This window comes from Branchiostoma belcheri, unplaced genomic scaffold (assembly GCF_001625305.1).
Source record: "Branchiostoma belcheri isolate BF01 breed outbred unplaced genomic scaffold, Haploidv18h27 scaffold161, whole genome shotgun sequence".
Classification (NCBI taxonomy): domain Eukaryota; kingdom Metazoa; phylum Chordata; class Leptocardii; order Amphioxiformes; family Branchiostomatidae; genus Branchiostoma; species Branchiostoma belcheri.
The window spans coordinates 482,956-502,096 of record NW_017803058.1 but is presented as its reverse complement, the minus strand read 5'-3'; the positions used below and the strand labels follow the sequence as shown (position 1 = coordinate 502,096).

The window sequence follows — 19,141 nt, the reverse complement described above, 5'->3', positions numbered from 1 at the left end:
TAGAAAAATAAAGCATCTTGCATTGCACAGTAGTATGCCACGAACAATTAAAACAAACATTCTAACATACTAGTGTTGAACACTTTGAAATTTGTTAGAGGTCGTTGTTAGTGTTAATGTCAATTGAACAACAAGTCAAAACATCATGCACAAACATCAACTATTTCTTTTGCAAATTTAATACCGCATGGCACTACTAATACTAGTAATGGCGGGCTACGTACCTTTACTTCGTAGTAGTGTACTCCATAGTTGGGCACGCTCTCCACGATAGACATATAACTGCAGGAAACAACACAGAAACATCAGACCCTTTGTTCCTCACCTAACCAAATTTGGGAGAAAAGACTAGGGCAAATTTCTAGACTGTCAACACATGCACAGATGCGACCACATGATTTCAGTCAAGAAAACTTTGCAGCTGGATTGTCGTGAGTTGACTAAATGGCGCAGTTTGTTCTTGTTCCTGGCCCCTGAGAAAATGTAAATGTTGAGTTTCGCCGGCGGCAGTATGTGTCAGCCCCAATATATTCACGCCAACCCCTTCTGAGCACAAAACTGGCCGTCGCTATAACAAAACTGAACCTTTAAACGGCGTAGTGCCTCTGCTGCTTTTCGTCAAAACCTGGAAGTCAAAATCCTTGAGATACGGGAAGTAAAAACCTCTCTTGTGGCTCAAGTTGTTCTGAAGATTAGGGTGAAGAAATAGGTTCCAGAGCCCCAGGCTGGTACTGATTTGCCACTTCATGGGAATTTGTTCGTTATGGGTAACTGATTGCCTCAGGCATCAAGTTGAAGAAGTAGACTAAATGAAAGAAAGGTCTCGAGGTCCCAAATTGGGGAAAATTGAGCAGGAGGCCACCTAGGTATGTCATTCATGTGGATAATACAGCAGGGGATGGACTGTACAAAGGTAGAGATCAAACACTGAAGTCATGGGTTTGCCCCAGGCTTTATGTTCTAGGAAATAAAAACATGGGGGGCTAATAATCAGGCTTTGATACTTAAATAGACCGACATCAAGACATTGAGATCAAAAGAACTCATGGCCAAGGCAAATATACATCTAGACTTTTGAAGTTTTAACACAGATTTTTGTTTTCAAGTCATGCTGATGTGTGAGACAAAACTGTCCAGACTTGCATTGGTATTTGGGGCAAGAACTTTGGGATCTTCTGGCTTTTACAAAGATTCAATAGTCCTTCAACAGAAAAATTGGCTAATACTTGAGCATTTGTGTATTGATAACTTCAAGGCCCACTAAAGGTTCCACAATTCCAAGTATTGTAAATATCGGTAAGTTTCATTTACCTTTTCAACATTTTTTTACTCAATTTTGTAAATAAACTGTCATCACTAATGCCAAGCCAAGCCAGAGCATTCATATACTGCCTTGATAGATAATGATACAAACAAATTTAAAGAAGTTTCACAAAAATGAAAATATGCAAAATCTTTATCGTCGTTATCAAAATCATGTTTGGTGATGGACACATCTTCTGACACAGTGAAATAGAGTTGTACTTACTTGACTATTGCCTGGCCCCTGCTCTGGCCATTAAACTTCTTGTAGTGGGCTATCACCCTGTCCTCACTGGAACAAACACAGGCCACATGTTAGTAAATATGCCATGACAGGGTAGAAACACTACTGACTTCTGGGGAGTGTGGTAACCAGGTGAAAATTTATCTATTGTTTGTCTTTGTAAGGTATAGGAGCAGTAGTACATGTACAGTACAGTTGTATGAAAATGACCAACTCTATGATGTTCTGTAATAAAATGCATTGTGATTTCTTTGAAGATATTCCAATAATGGTACATGTGACTGTTGTCCACATACTGTAATTCATGATTTCTTTGCGGTACTTTTATATTCACGGTTTTCGTGGTCACTTCTGTACCATGAACTTTTCATTATTTACTGTGATTAAAATATTTGCAGACTTTCTTTTTGCTGCACCTTACGCCACCGTGAACATATAGTTCTGTGAACACCTCCATTTTTCTCAGACTGCAAACAAAAGTGATTTACAGTAATCAGTATGTCTGCAGTTAAACACTGTTGGGAATACATTTCCTATTGTTGCTAAATAAATACCCTTTTCACCACAAATAAATCCACATACAACATTACAAGCATATTCACAATACGGAAACATACAAAGGTTTTTGCAGGATATTTCTGCAATCAGTAAGAGTATGTAAATCCTCTCAATCTGACGGATGATACGTTCCTGTCACACAATACATAATCGAGGGTCTGCATGCCCTTTGGCGCTCAACTCGCGCTTCTGCGCTCGGTCCCTTCGGCTCTAGCCAGAACCAGTTTTCCCTTCAATTTCCGGAAGTTTGCGGAGAGTTACAGAATTCTTTTAACGAATCCGTCAACCTTGACAGGCAAATTAACAAAAATCTTGAGTAAAATATGCCGTCAATTTACCGTTAAGCGTTGCCGACCGTCCTGAATTTACCGTTAAGCGTTATCGGCCCTGCTGAATTTACCGTTAACCGTTGCCAGGACCCCCCCATGCAGACCCTCATAATCCCTTCTAATGACAGGATCATTTTGAATGATACTGTATTACATGTAATCATAGATACTGATCCTCTCTTTCCTAATAAAAGGTTGACATTTATAAACAATCCATACATAAATGTGTATAAAAAAAAGAGAGAGAATGCCGGTTAAAATATTGGGAGGGGGGCAGGTCATGTTTACCTGTGACCTATTATACATGCCTTCACAGTAGCAACACTTCAATGAATGCCATGCAGCTTTGACAGTCCCTAGAGTAGCAACGAAAACCTAACCAAACATGCTAACCCACATTAGATATAAATCACATGGTTAATAAGACTGTCATCTATACACACATACTTCTGAGTCAGTTAGGTCCTGCAAAACTAGTGTGTCTGCTTATAAAGAAGGTAGGGAAATGGACAAGGAGCAGTCCCAAACCTGCAGTGGTCTCCATGTGACTAATGCCTGCCAGACTTTGAAAAATTATCTGTGTATTCCATGGGGAAACAAAGGATGTTGGGAAAACCAAAGCCAAATGGTGGGGAAAGACCGTTAAATATATTGGCAGGGTTGCCAAAAAGGATTCTGGTGAACAAGTTTTGTTGAATGTTGTCTTATGCATGCCTGACATTACGATGTGCTTTGTGTATATACTGTAAATAGTAGATAAAGGCTACATGTAACTGTTCACGAATATGCAAATAAGAATGCGATAGTTACAAGACGTTTTTGGCACCCACTGGGTAGAGACAGCCTACAGTCATGAGTATTGTTCAATGATAATTTTGTTGTCTTATGCATGCCTGACATTACAATGTGCTTTGTGTATACACTGTAAATGGTAGATAAAGGCTGCATGTAACCGTTCACGAACATGCAAATAAGAACATGAGAGTCACAAGACTTTTTTGGCACACAGTGGTTAGAGACAGACCCTGGGAGTTAGTACAGTGATCTGTCCCAGTCCTAATCCCACCACCCACTGCTACTCATGTGGAAACAGGCATGTTCCTTACTCCAAATAAAGAAACAAATCCATCTTATAAGGGACGCACCAGTAACTATTTGGGGGCTGCTGTGAAAACGGCAAAATATGAAAAAAAAGTCCCACGAGAAACAACTTATTTTATGCTCTATTGCAGAACTTAAGTTATGAAAGATGAACAACATTTCATAAACCAAGGCTACTTGTAAAATACCCGAGTGATTTAAATCAAATATTGTATATGGACAACCCCTTTTCAATATGGACCTGCTGCATAGATAATGCAATAATATGAGGCATGAATAGATCTGCATATTTCTTTGTTTTCATTTTCGTGGAATGTCATTTATCAGTTCAATCCAATGCCTGTTGCCAATTAGTAAATGTGTACATGTAAACGTTGTGTATTAGATATAAATCAAATTGCCTAACAGGAATACTAATGGTTTGAAATTGAAATAACTTTATTCATTCTCTTTTATTTTTTTCCATTGATTGTCATGATCAAAAATTACGATTTTAAATATATCCTGTTGGATAAATATGACCTATATGTTAGACATTGCCAGAAAATTTCTGTGACTCACACTATTAACAATATTTCTGGAGCTATTTAGAGCCATTTGACTTGAGTGACAGTTACGAGAATAATTTGAATCCTCTGTCAGTCCACCCATCTTCATTACATTGTAGGAATTCTTGGAATATCTGAAGAGCCATGAAGTTATTTCTTTCGCTGCAGTTTTCTCCGGTTGGTAGAGTGTACTAACTTGTGTGAAAATGCCTGACATTTACAGTTCATTATGGTACTACTGTCTGATACAGTTGAGTGATTACTGATAATATGGCAGCGGCGGTATCTAGTAATCAGACCAGCATTCTGGAAATTTTTTTCCATGCTTGAAGTGATCGAGATAGACATTTCTAGACCCCATGAAAAAAAGGCCAACCAAAGCCTTTCCTGTGACTATAACTTACAAAGACACAGGAAAACTTGAACAATTTGACAATACTCGACTATATCTACATGTAGATACATTTGATTCACATTTTGTGTTTCTTTCACAAGAGAGTGAGTGTGTAACATATTGATTCTACCAGATTCAGTGAACTTGAAACTTGAAAGTACCATATCTCTCCACACATGAACAATATTGGCTTATTATGGGTTTGTAACGTATATCATTCAAGGCAACATAGAGTCACTCTAAGCACAGCAAAATAAACATGTAAAATCTCTCCCCACAGTACATTGGTTATAGAATGTGTGCAGTAAACCATGCACTACAGTGTACATTTTTGTACAATTCATAAGAGAAATCAGGACTTACCAGTAAGAAAGAGAAGGGTGCTCCTTGAGAGCACTGGTGGGTAGAACTGGAAGTTTCTTCAAGTCATTCCTGGCATTTTCATCACTGAGAAGAGAGAATAAACACACTGAACAACAGGATCACAAGAAGGCATGTCCTCAGCTCTGAACTACTGCCCTGCAAATGTGCAGGATGTGTTCTATTCATGGTCTTTTGTCTGCGAGAAAGGCATGTCTAAACCCGTGGAGATACCAGTTGGACAAGCATAGCGACACGTGGGGATAATTCACAGGAAACATGTATCACTTGGCCTTAGTGGTAAATAGAGCAGGCATTGTCCGAGTGAGGAAAAGTTACACGTTCGCCCATGGTTGTGTTGGATAAACCCTAAACCGTGTACGTGCATTTCCCTCACAAAAGAACACCCAGGAACTAACGTTATTCATCATTTCCATTGACACAGCTGTTACATGCAGTATTGTACCACACTCCCTTCAAATGCTGTCAGCTTCGTCCGAAAAAATAAACACCAGAACATGCCGTTTTCCATGTCTGGAACGATCGTGACTACCTAACAGACATGTGGCTGATATCAAAAATAATAACGATATTCTCCATCTATCCACTGCTATTCATTCGTCTTTCATTCAGGGGTATGCAAATTTCGGCTCGATGTATCAAATGTGTGTGACTTACCTTGTATAGTCTCCATGTGTTGCCTGCACGGTTTCCAGAGAGACCATAGAATGAGAAACAAAATTCGTCAGATTCTTTCTGGATCTACATTGTGCTACAACAGCCAACACAATGCTTGAATATCATCCGTAGCCACAAAGAATCCCGTCTACTTACTTACCCTACAAAAGTGGCAACTATAATAATGATTTGATCATTGCTTTAACCAATCACATTACTACATGAGAAACAAAATTCGTCAGATTCTTTCTGGATCTACATTGTGCTACAACAGCCAACACAATTGCTTGTATATCATCAGTAGTAACAAAAAATCAGGTCTACTTACTTATCCTACAAAAGTGGCAACTCTAATAATGATTTGATCATTGCTATAACCAATCGCGTTATTTCTTTAACTACAGGCCCTATACAAATCTGACCTTCCAGGTTGAAACGTCTAATACTTTAAATCCAAATCAAACACACGAAAGAGCCGCCGTTCGCACGAAGTCACGGCACCGTGACTACTGTGACTACCTTCTTCTTACGTCAGCTTCCTGTGGTCTAAAACCACTGCAACAGTTCCAACATTCCAGAGAATTTATGGAAAAGGTTTTAGCCCCACATTTGTGATTCCTATCAGGCCGTGACCTCACATGTTTAGTTTAGCTTGGACCTGGTCCAATCCTGTCAGATACAATGTGGCTCACAAACTAGAATGTCAAGCACTGTATCAAATGTTGCCACGGAATTCATTGCAGAACGATAAAATGAAAAGTTTCAATCTCACTAAAAATTCCTGTCAAAAGTATGATAACACAAATAGAAAATGACAGGAAATGAAGTTAATAATCCTGGCTACAGGTACTTTTGTTACTAAATCAGATTTGCCTTGACCCCTACACTGGGGCAAGGCCACTAGGATTTATAGAAATGAACATGTGGAGATTTGGTACAGTAAGCTGACCCTACATAACACACAACAGGTCAAAACATGTTCTCAAACACTAAGGCCTAGGAAAAAATGTTGCGTTTCCTGTTTCACAATCAGTCCTGAAAAAATTAGGGTCGGTAGGTAAGGATGATCTTTTTCTCTCTTTCTTTCTTTCTTTTTTTAGACTTTGGCCATGTCTAGTGATCCAATGTAGAAAATACAGTTTTAGAATCTACCAAGTAAACTTGCATGAAGATATTTATATTTTCAATGTCAATGTTTGAAAACTGATCTACAATACATGTGTTTTATCACCCAGGTGTCAGATCATGGACCTAAAAAAGGTCGATCAGCTCGAAAATTTATGTCCCTTGCAGGGGTCCACACACACACAAAAAAAGGCTAGGGTTGGCAGTTTTTTCTAGGGTCGGTCGGTCGGAAACACAACATTTTTTCCCTAGGCCCAAAAGTTCAACATGATGCAAAAGAAAGCATGTTAACAACTCTTACCTGCAACACATAAGCTGCCAACTCGAAGGCTGTTTCGCTGTCTACCTCTAGCTGACCCTGTCAGGAGTAAAGACCGGATAATATGAGTGGAATTCTGAGGTCGCAGGCATGGATTTGTGCATGACTGGGCTTCTATTGTCAGGATGGGATGATAATAGACTGTGATTCAGTCTCGTGATTGGCCAAACCTTCAAGGACCAACCACTCTTTAATAAAGTGTTTGGAAACCACAATTATGTCTGTCACTACACATGGAAGGGTTCTTATCAATTTGACTTTGAAAAGTTGCCTAATCATCTCAATTTACCCCCTAGGTTTTTTAAGTAAACATGAAGTCTTATGGGACCAAAGGTTTGCAATTTCTTCTGAATTTTTCCAGAGGAATTGTTACTTTAAACAAATTATGTTCCTTCTGAAATATTACACCATCCTAGAAGGAAGCCATCTTTTGATGTCTGACTGATTTTACATGGTTTCTAGCTGTTTATAAACAACTCACAATCATATTATGGTGCAGACAATGACATATACATTGTATACATAAATCCTACATATACATGTATTATAGAAATCTTAACCAGTACTTATTGAGTTTTTACATGTACATGCGAGTATGCCTCTCACACTGACAATCACAGCATTCCAATGACTATTTACTTAGTCCTTGAAGTTTGAACAACTTCCTGTACCTTTACAATGAGTAAACTACATCAAGTGAAAGGCTACCAACTACCATGACCCAAACATTCACAGGAATACATTTTTTGAAACAAAAAACAAATAAACTTCTTACGTACACCCTCTTGCACAACAAGGACATAACAATGGAATTCGCTCTCATGTATTCAAAAGCATTTCGTGAATGAAAGAAACAAGACAAGAAACACCTGAACCAACAAAACTAACAAACACCTGTCCTACAGGTTAGACTAACTTAGAAATAGAAAATTTACCTGTCTACTTGTAGGGAAAATCAAGTGCATCAGTAGTATGGTCAACAAATAGTGTAGGATAGTCCAGGAGTTGTCAGCCAATATACATGTTTACATGCTGAACAGGGGCTTTTATAAAATCCGGATTAGGCCATAGTGATTCATTTCAGGGGTGAGCATCAATTATAGACTATCAATTTGGAACAGTATACAATTTTCTGCGTTCACATCCGAAAAAAAAATTCAGGTCAAATTGCATTGTTCACAAAATTGTAGATTTTACTACTTTTAGTAAATTTAAAGGCATCCAATGTAATTTCAGGGCAGCAAAATTAGATTTTTAAAGTCAATTTCCTGATCATTCTTTTTAATGTACATGTAATAAGTTGAATCAACCCTATCCCATAGCATACTGATATCTGTGAGGCAAAAATGTAATTTCACTGATGGAAAATGGTTGCTTGTTTTGTATCATAGGCTGCTTCAGCTATTTATGGGTGGTACCAAAAATAAAGAAATGCTCACATGGGTTATTTGGGGCTATTTCAAATGCTTCGGGTATGAAATGATGATGAAAATGTGCTAAGAAATGGCAGTAAGTGTCAATATCAGACAGATTTCCTCATCTAGAATATTTTTTTTGTTTTGTTGCCCTGAAATTGCACTGAATGCCTTTAACACGATTCTCTGAATTCCTACAATATAGTGTAACTGTGATGACAAGAAACCCCAAATGGAACTAAAAACTGCCTGTCAGGTTATTTCTGACACAACTCCTGAGTAACACTACCCCCATGTGGGGCTCCCCTGTACAAACATTCTCACACCTGCCCACTTCACACACATTCCTACACCTACCTTGAATATGGATGACTTTGCTTGTAAGAAGAATAGTTCTATGGTGACTGGGTCCCGTAGATACGCTATACTCTCTATGTAAAACCTGCAAGTGGGGGCAGAAAAGAGCACTTCACTTAGACAAGGTAATGGCAAATAATTACAAAGGTCAATCAATGTAAATTCACCTACACCCTTACCTCAGACATTGTGATACAAACAGTTTAAACAGAAGAAAACTAAGTATAGTTACTGAAACAGAATGTGGTATTTGTTTGTCTTTTGTGAACATGTGAGAAATAGTTTATTTAAAGAAGATGTACACTTGAGACGGGATAAAACCTAGCTTCATATTTGCAACATGAATGCCAAATCAAAGAAAACAGCACCTAGATACACAGGAATGTTAAAATGAATGGAAAAGAACTTTACAATTTCATGCAGGTGAGAAATCTGCTTGCAAAAGTAATGTCTCCAATGTGTCAATGAAAAAATGAGTAAATCTTGCACATACAGTTCTCAACAATACATAGTAAATAGGGTCGGGTAGGTAGAGATTTTCTTCTTTACAATTTTTTTTTTAGATTTTGGTTAAGATAATCCAACAAATAAAGTTTAACAATGCATTGGGACTGTCTCAAGGACCCGTCCACCTGTTTGCCCATGGACAAATATTTCACCTGATTTACTGAAGGAAACATTTTCTTCTGAAAATGCATTTAAATGACATTTCAGAATTTAGAGGGTTGGAAATTCAGATCAAATATTTCAAAGCCTTACTAGCGGGTGATAAAAAAAGGGCCAGGATTGGCTATTTTATTCTAGGGTCGGTCGGTCAACCTAGCAACAATATTTTTCCTAGGCCTAAGCATAGCCTAAAGTTGCAGTTGAAGGGTACATACACAGTTCTATGGTGACTGGGTCCTTAGTAGTACTTTGAGTTTGAACAATAAACTTTATGTTGACATATATTCATATTGTCTGAACCTTACTTCTTCCCTCATGACCTTAATGAAAAGCGGCTTGCATACTGATTTGAGATTTCATGAATACAGAATGGTTCTAACAAACAAACAAACAAATAAACAAACAAGAGTTCCGAGATCTCATACCTCCATGAAATATGGGCTTGCTTTGTCCTCATTAATTATGCAAATACCTCTGCATTAACATATTATATGCATAGCGATGCATACCTTTAAGTAAGTTACACATGTTACGAGGTATAAAATTCCCATCATTCACCAATAAAGATTCAGAGAATTTTCACATTAATTATGCAAATTAGGTCATCATTTGCATAATTGATATCTGTTGATGTTTACATTAAATAGATTACATGTATAGCAGTACCATTATAAGAAACACTGTAATTATAAAATTTCCTCATTAATTATGCAAATTAAGTCCTCATTTGCACAATTTGCATTTAATCCTGTACAACTGTCTCTCAGGTACCTACACATCAAAAATGATGAAAATACGTTGTTCCAATCTGGACTTATTGGCTTTGAAAGTTTTTACCAGAAACTAACCTGCAGTTCCAGAACAAGCTGCTAGGGGGACCAAACTTACGCCACTTATTCCTAACAGAATAAGCTATCTGTCACCAAAAAGTCAAGACCATAGCTTGCTCAGGACAAAAGATACAAAAACCGGAAGTTCTGCTGCAGTACCAAGGTCATCCACCAGGAGGCCCATACTTGACCTTGACCTTTGTCTTTCCAAGACTTACCATCATACCAAATATCATTACAATCCATAAAGGCGTTCTGAAGTTATGATGACCACAAAGTTGCGGAAACACACACAGACAGACAGACAGACACACAGACATACATACATACAGACAGACACGCCAAAAACAATACCTCCATTTTTCATGGAGGTAACAAACACAAACCTGACAGCGAACTGTAGGGTGAGTGTACCAGCCCTTCTGGGGAACTCATGCTCCAACACCCGTCTGTCTGCCTGCAGCCAGTTCAAGTGGTGTCTGGAGGGACAGGAAATATCTGGGTCAGTCTTCTTTTCCTGTTCTATAGGACACAGGCAGCCCTACTTCTGCCTGCTATCTGATCATGTCAACCTTATCCAACACTTGATAGTTTGGTGGTCTGATGGAAATTAGTATCAGAGGGTCAAATTCATATGTTCATGCCCTGGGCTCTTCTAGAACACTACATAAGGCCACGTTGATTTGATTATATGGGTGACATCCACACCTGTGTGAATTTTTGCCTGTTTCAACTTAATATAACTTCAATTCAAGGTTTTCAACCATAGTGTAAATCGTACATAGCAGCTGCAAAATGGGCAAATGTATGCCCCAAATTGCAAAGAAATAAATGTTGGAAAACGTAGAATGCCAAAATCAATTCCAAAGGAATAATGTGAGAAAAAGAAAATAAAGAGTCTATTCTTCGCCGTACCATACTCTGTGTGTGTGTTTAGTCATTTGTTCAACCTTCATGACCACGTAGATTTCATGAAGGCAACTATTTTTTGGCCAAACATTTTTTATTTGCACGCTCGCATCAATTTTGGGGTTCCCAGAGGATGTCATCCATATAATAAAATCAACATGGCCTACACAGATTCTATTTTCTTTTGCACTCTATTTATGCTATTTAATGTATGTATTCATATCTCCTTATCTTGAAGAATGAGCATGGATGTGTTATAAGTCACTACTTAAATATTTCTTACTAATCTTCATTCAACAGAATGCAAATACACTGCAATCCACACAATAGATTATAGCATTGACTTGCATGCAACCACTATCTACATTGAATGTCTACATGTACCCAAGTATATGTCTGTGTACCTAATATCTAGAGTGATACATACTAACTAACAGATTATTACACTTTAAATTACCTTCTGCTTTACCCGGTGGGGCATGGCAAGAAAAAAACACACAAAAAGAGAGAAAAAGAAGTTGTCATATCATTCAGCATCAATATCCCCCAAAACAAGACAAGACACAAGAGTCATCTTCAATTCTACATGTCAAAGTTTGTAAGCAATGCATACTATCTACAAGTCGGCCCAGAGGCAGTACTGCAACCCCCTCTAGCAGCTAAGTTGAGTATTGCACATACTAGATGCTTTCCAAATTTGACCAGATGGGTAATTTCAAAGCTATGTCAGTCAGAATGAATGATGACAGGTGCCTTGTCAAACACATGTTACACAGCAGATGGTACTCATGGCCACAAGGTTAGATTCCCTTTGAAAATAAACTGATGGAACATGTAATAAAATGTTTATCACTTTCAAAACTTTTGCTTCAACACTTTCCAAACAGTATACCACAATTTATTGTGTCCTTCCTGACAAAGTTCCTTTTGAAGACCTTATAAAAATAAACTTGACAGTACTCAAAGAGTATAAACCTCAAAAAAGGCAGCCTAGTTCTACCAGGTACATTTACAGTACATGCACAAATGAATGCAATCTGCAATTTGAAAGGATGGTGCTCTGAGGAGGTTGTTTGAGGGCTTGTCCTATCTTTTAATTTCTAATCCATCAAAATTGATTCCAAAAATGCCTTTTCATCCAGATCTATTGATATGTTGATCTCTTTCCTTCCTTAGGCCAAGGTTTACATGTACCTTCAAAAATAACTACCGGAGTACTTTAATTCATAATTTTTTCGTGGTACTTTTATCTTCTCGTTTTTTGCAGTCAGTTTTGTACCATAAACTTACCACTTTCACTGTATCAATAATACAGTGAACAAATAATTTGCCGACGTTTTTTTCTCCACCTGCCTTCACCAAGAACAAAAAGTTACGCAAATGTGTCCATTTTTCTCAGAACGAGAACATAAATCAAGCAAACAAACAAACAAACATGCTATTGAAAACATTTTCTCCTTGGCGATGGCAGAGGTGACAAGTCCTGTCATTGGACTGTTAGACTTTCCATACTTGGCCTTTAACTCTAGGCCTTGGGGACAGTGCCAGGAGTGATAAATGATTGTTGTTGTTATGGTGTAGAGGTCAGAGGAAATGCTGCCACTGTGAAACACAATATCCCCAGGGCAAAGGGCCATGTCTGGAGCAACACCCTGTCTGACCCTGCAGTACCTAGGTAACAGCTGGGACAGGTGGGACAGGGGGCGCTGCTGATCAATCAGACACGGGTCACCTGAGGCTGATCACCTGGGACTGAAGGTATGGTGTATAAAAGCCTGCACCATGGGCAGTGGGATTTATGTGGTTTACTTCTGAAACATGATACTTTAACTAATTAGATGGATGTCTAGATCATACCCCAGACTTAATATTATAATGCCTGAAAGTGAAATTTGACAGGAAAATGGCAAATGCAGATAAGGATGCACCTGTGTTGAATACAAGAATTTATTGAAAATGATAGACTGGAGACATGGTACCCAGAGTTTTTATCGTGATTATGTTCAGTGACTTTCTCCATAATTTGGGACAAACTCTTGCACATGGCATTTCCAAGGGAAAAAAACATCACAGAAATCAATTCAAACACAATCCGACATTTGTTCAATTTATGATGAAGTTACAAAACTAATGCCCACATGACATGTTGAAAAACTTGTAACATTTGAAACTGTCCCGTGGCTTTGGGCCAAACTGGTTCAATCCAGACCACATGTCCACACCCCAAGTGTGGTAAAAATGGATTAGATTTGGTTTGGTAATGTTACATGGCCAGGGAAAAGACCTTTTTACCTGTGGAATTCACTGTCTCAATACACGGCATTGTGTTCATGGTCTGGTGTGGCAAAGTGATTAAAAACCATGGCAGTGAGCGTGTGTGGATAGAAAAACAATGTATTCATCACATAGAATCTGTGATCTTGGATGAATGCGAATGCCCCACCTTACTCTCGCCCCAAGAAAGTTTCTCAACAATTCTTGGTCCCAAAACTTTGAACTGACATAATGCCACACCGATTTAACTTGTTGGTTCATTTTTAATGAAAAATTTGAAGCAACAGGACGAAAAATAAAGACAGGCCTAGATACATGTATTCTTTTTTTTGGTTGTTCGTCGGTCGAGTCAACAATGACATAGGTATTCTATGATAGCCCCAAATGTCGTACATTGTAATAGGAACCAAAAAGTCAACACAACAGGCTGGTTTATAATTCAAGCAATAATTTCTAAGGAACAGTACATATGAATATCTTGTTCACTTGTACCACATGCTGCTTGTTTTGTAATTGCATTTTCCCTCCCATGGTGTTGAATCTAATGAGTAATTCAATCATCTTATCTATACTGATAAGGAATAATAATCAAGATAGGCAGTCAGAATATCCATAATACGAATGGCCTTTTCACCTTTCAGGTAACATTGACTTGCGCTTTTATCTCAAATAAAAATATTCTAGAGTATTTAAATTTCACACTGACACAACCCATCACTTCAAATTTTATACCAAAGCACAAAAATGATGAACAATTTTACATTCAAACATGTGTTACTATTTTAGTAGTTTTGGGGAACAATTTGTTGCAATGGCATGTCTTGCCATATGTGCATTTTTTATGATACTTCATAGATCGAATTGTAAATAATTGATGCTTGCACTTGAATTTCATGCAACATGCGTAAACACATTTTTCTCTTTGTTATTACGGTATAATGTCATCAATATGAACTGTCAATTCTGAAAAGCGAAGACAATTATCAGGGCTCAAAATACTGGGTGCATGTGCACCCAAAATTGGAGCTGTGCACCATTTTTTTCTCTGTGGGTGCACCAGTGCACTTGAAAATTTTAATAGGTTTGGGTATGTAAAGATATTAAATATATACAACATATTCTTGATATGTAAGTGTCAGAAAAATAATAAAATCTTTGTTGTTTAAGATAAAATACCCTTCTGTATGCCCAAATTTTTTAGGTTGGGTGCACCAGTGCACCTATTCCCCATAATACATTTCGAGTCCTGAAATTTATGGAGGATATGACTTGTAACTGATGGATATGTAGGAAATATGAGAAAACAGTCATGCATGGACCACTGAAGTCCCACGGGGGCCCAAACTAGGATCTGATATCAGTTAAGAGGGATTTCTGGGTCTGCTACAAACCAATCTGTAGAGTACAAAATAATAAAATTTTTTGCACATTCAGTTTGCTGCCACTTTTAAAAAAACATGCAAAACTTCATCTCATTTCTTTCTTTCCTTATAAAACAAAGAAAATGATTATTGTAGCTAAACTACATGTATATTAAAGGCACCTAGTGCAGTTTTTAGGGTTTGGAAACCCGATTTTTCAGAGCCAATATTCTAGTCATTTATCTACATACTAAGTGAAAACCACACTATCCCAATGTATATTGACTCTTATGGAGCAAAAATATCCAAAGTTCTGACGGAAAATGGACACTGGAAGGACCCTGGGCTGATTCTTAGGGTACAACCCAGAAAATACAGGACTCATCTTGGGGCTTGTTTCTGCAGTTTCTTAACCAAAGTATGAAATGCTGACTCAAATGTGCTAATGTGAAGTGTCAAAGATTGCCTTATTCAGAATTTTTCCAGTTTTGCTGCCCTGAAATTGCATTGGATGCTTTTAAAAAGGGTTGAAAATACACATGAAATCTAATTTACACATTTGTGCCTTCATACATGTGTGTCAAGCATCAGTGTAAGTCCTTCCCTAGACATTTATTTCACCATGGTGCATAAATGCAACAAAGTACCCCCATTAATTCACCTTTTATGTACAATACAAAATGGGCATAAAAAATCCATCAGGCATGTAAAAGTAAAAGAATTGTTTTACAGGTGGCTTAACAATTCTTTACGATCAACACAATCTTTAGAAGACTGGACAAATTTTTGTTCTAAGGGGCACTTTAGACTGACGACGGTTACATAGTCGTACGAATGTTTATCGTCAAGATGTTGCCGGCGACGGTATTTTACAACCGTCTAAAGAGGATCAAAATAGTCGCACGACGGTAATCCTCGAATCGTCGTCACTACCACCTCGGACCCTATCGTGCGATCCTTCAGCGGGGGGTCCGAGGAGGATTTTCCACCGTCTAAAGTGAACTGTCGCCGGCGAAGGAAGTGGGAGGTCATTGGCCTTATGCAAATAAGCCTGCAAGCGTTATTTCATGTCCAAGCACATCGCCAGTATCATTAAATGCCGTCAAACCAAAGACTTTATATCGTCATACGTGTCTAGTACAATCCCCAGCCACCAATCGCTACTTCTCGGGTACGAACCGATCCGCCGATCCACATTTCCCGGCCAATATAGCCAGGCCGACGGCAGCACCGAACGCCGGGTTCAAACCTGGAGTATTGCCCCGCTCGGTACATGTGCCTCATACCCCTTCTTTGCTGGGCACAAAATAGGAGTCTCATCCACAGAACAACGAGTTAAAAGCAGAATAAAAACAATCTTCTGTAGCATGCCGAAAAAAAGGGGTTCTCTCGCCATTTTGAATTGGCGCGCGGCGTGCCCTCCTGCGCTGCGGGTGTCCGTCACACTTCCTGGTCATGTGTCTGAAGTCAGCCGTCGCCCACAACGATTGTCGTGCGATCGTATACCGTCGTCAGTCTAAAGTCGGCCTAACAGTCTACATGTCCACTTCAATGAATTTGGATCAGAAAAAGCCTTAAAATGCCAAATGAGTCCAAACACTATTGCATGAATATGATTATGAATCAATTTTTTTTGTCTTTACAATAATAAGATACTGATTACATTTTGCCCATTCATTGCTGGAAATGGGGCCAGGCAAATAGCCAATCTAGACTGGGAATGAGAAGTGAAATTGAAACAAATTCTACCAATATCATATGTGATGATGAAACTTTCAACCGATACTGGACTGTAGACATGTTGACAGAATACATTTGCTTCCAAAGAACAGAACAGAAAATGCCATGTTTTATATATTATATTATATTCATATACGTAACAATCTGAATTGCAGATGTGAGATGTCTCAACTTGCAAACTTTATTGTTACCGGTAGTAGGAGAGCACTACAATATTGGAACTTACATTTGCATTTCGTTTTTTTATTCAGCCTCCTTGGACAACAAATTCTCCAACAGACCTGCACATATAGCCCCACAAATTACAATGAATCGTACCCATATTCCTAAAATTCAGAATTCCAGATCTCAGTATGTGAACACAAATATTCGCAAAATCTCACAGTATTTGCATTTCGATTTTTTTTTCAAGTACTTTCTACAGCAACAAATTCTCCAACAGACCTGTACATGTACATATAACCCCTACAATGAATTGTGCTCATACTCCTAAAATTCAGAACACCAGATCTCAGTATGTGGACACAAATCTTCGCAAAATCTCACAGTATTTGCATTTTGTTTTTTTTCTTACTTTCTATAGCAACAAATTCTCCAACAGACCTGTACATATAATAACCCCTAAAATGAATCGTGCTCATATTCTTGAAATTCAGAATACCAGATCTCAGTATATGTGTGAACACAAATCTCTACAAAATCCCACGGTTCTGACATTGACATAACGCCATAGTATCCGATCGATACCAGTACTCCACCGACCAACACAGATTTTCTTACAGGTGCCATAATCCTCCGAGTCAATCAATTTTTCTGGGCAGGTTAACGATCATTGATTAAACACCAGCGACAGGGCTGGCGGCTACGAATCTGAAAATGGGGATTTAATACTTCGCTGCCGCTTGTAAATTTTGCTGATTCATGGTCAAAATACGATACTGGTATTGAGTTTCGGTGATCCGATATACTGTGCATCACTTAATGTTCACAGTAGCAAAAGTTCGCGGCTTGAACAAAATGGACATTACTATGGACAACTTTGCACTGGCGGCTGATGCAGAAAAAAGAAAGCCGACGAATTACTTGTTCACGGTAATGATAAGTTCATTGTAAGTGACTGCAAAAAATGTGAATATCTTTAAGTACCATGAAAAAAATTGTGACTAACAGTAGTACTGGTAATCTTACTTGCCACCGTAAACTTTTGGACCTTTTATTCTGTAGCAAATTTAGGCCACACCAATTTAATTTGTTGGTTCTCGGATTTTTTCAGAAAAAATATGAAGCGACAGGGCGAAAAAAAATAAAAACTAGAAAGGCCAATATTTGCTTTGGAGCAAATACAGCGATGGGTTCACCACATTTTACCACATGGCAGGGAAAGAATGAGAAACACAAGGGAAAACAATGATTTACATTGATATAACTATAATATGAAGTAACATACAACTAAAACAACAGTTGGATAGCTATTCCCTACTTTATTGGTTAGGATTTTTAATTGCATAATGCAAACTGTTGATTTTCAAAATGAAAAAAAAAACGTTCATGCCCCGCATTCCAATGCTGGAGCAGAAAAGCTTGAAATACCTACCAAAACACTTGAATAAAGACATACTGTCAGTATGGAAATACTCTGTGCAGGTGTTAATCAAGTTAAATCCCAACAGCCAATCAGCAAGAAATGCTCTGTGCAGGTGGAAATGCTCAGTGTGCAGGTGTTAATCAAGTTAAATTCCAACAGCCAATCAGCAAGAAGTATAGAGGAAAGCTGCATGCCTATTGGTTGATGCCCTGCATTCCATTGTGATGACTCACGCCCAGACGTGGTAAACATGGCACACTAACACAGTAATACATTAGCTATAATACAGCCAAAAAACTCAAATAAAACCATTCTAAAAGCCTGTATCACAAAAATTTAAAAACGCCTAGGGGTATTTGCCCACTGTACCTCCATACCAAATTTCAGGACCTTAGGCCCTAAAATGAAGAAGCTGAATCCATTTAAAGATATGGCAGGAGGAGGAGGAGAAGGAGAAGAAACATCAGAAAAAGCAATATGGTTTTCACCCACACCACTTCGTGGTGTGGTGAACCCATAATAAAAACAGGTCTTAGGCATCCTATTATAGGCTTAAATGCTACGGAATGAGCCATGAAGTCAACACAAAAGGCTGGGTTAAAATTTAAACATTGAATTTTGAACTTTAATCAAACCACTGCATTGATAGATGGGAAAACTGTAACAACTAGAAAGGCCAATATTTGCTTTGGAGCAAATACAGCGATGGGTTCACCACATTTTACGGCATGGCAGGGAAAGAATGAGAAACACAAGGGAAAACAATGATTTACATTGATATAACTATAATATGAAGTAACATACAACTAAAACAACAGTTGGATAGCTATTCCCTACTTTATTGGTTAGGATTTTTAATTGCATAATGCAAACTGTTGATTTTCAAAATAAAAAAAACGTTCATGCCCCGCATTCCAATGCTGGAGCAGAAAAGCTTGAAATACCTACCAAAACACTTGAATAAAGACATACTGTCAGTATGGAAATACTCTGTGCAGGTGTTAATCAAGTTAAATCCCAACAGCCAATCAGCAAGAAATGCTCTG

The 19,141-nt window shown here is 38.2% G+C and overlaps 1 protein-coding gene across 7 annotated transcripts in view; it reads right to left on the bottom strand.

Annotated features, from left to right (window-relative positions):
- LOC109466259 (FERM domain-containing protein 4A-like) overlaps positions 1–19,141 on the bottom strand; it is a 74,745-nt gene that overhangs the window by 23,703 nt on the left and 31,901 nt on the right. For all 7 annotated transcript variants that reach the window (XM_019763945.1, XM_019763946.1, XM_019763949.1 and 4 more), the window contains exons 4-10: positions 10,613–10,705; positions 8,731–8,815; positions 6,941–6,997; positions 5,515–5,537; positions 4,840–4,923; positions 1,529–1,594; positions 225–282 (exon numbers count right to left, since the gene is read on the bottom strand). In XM_019763945.1, coding sequence (XP_019619504.1) covers positions 225–282; positions 1,529–1,594; positions 4,840–4,923; positions 5,515–5,537; positions 6,941–6,997; positions 8,731–8,815; positions 10,613–10,705 — 466 coding nt within the window. The remainder of the gene's footprint in view (positions 1–224; positions 283–1,528; positions 1,595–4,839; positions 4,924–5,514; positions 5,538–6,940; positions 6,998–8,730; positions 8,816–10,612; positions 10,706–19,141) is intronic.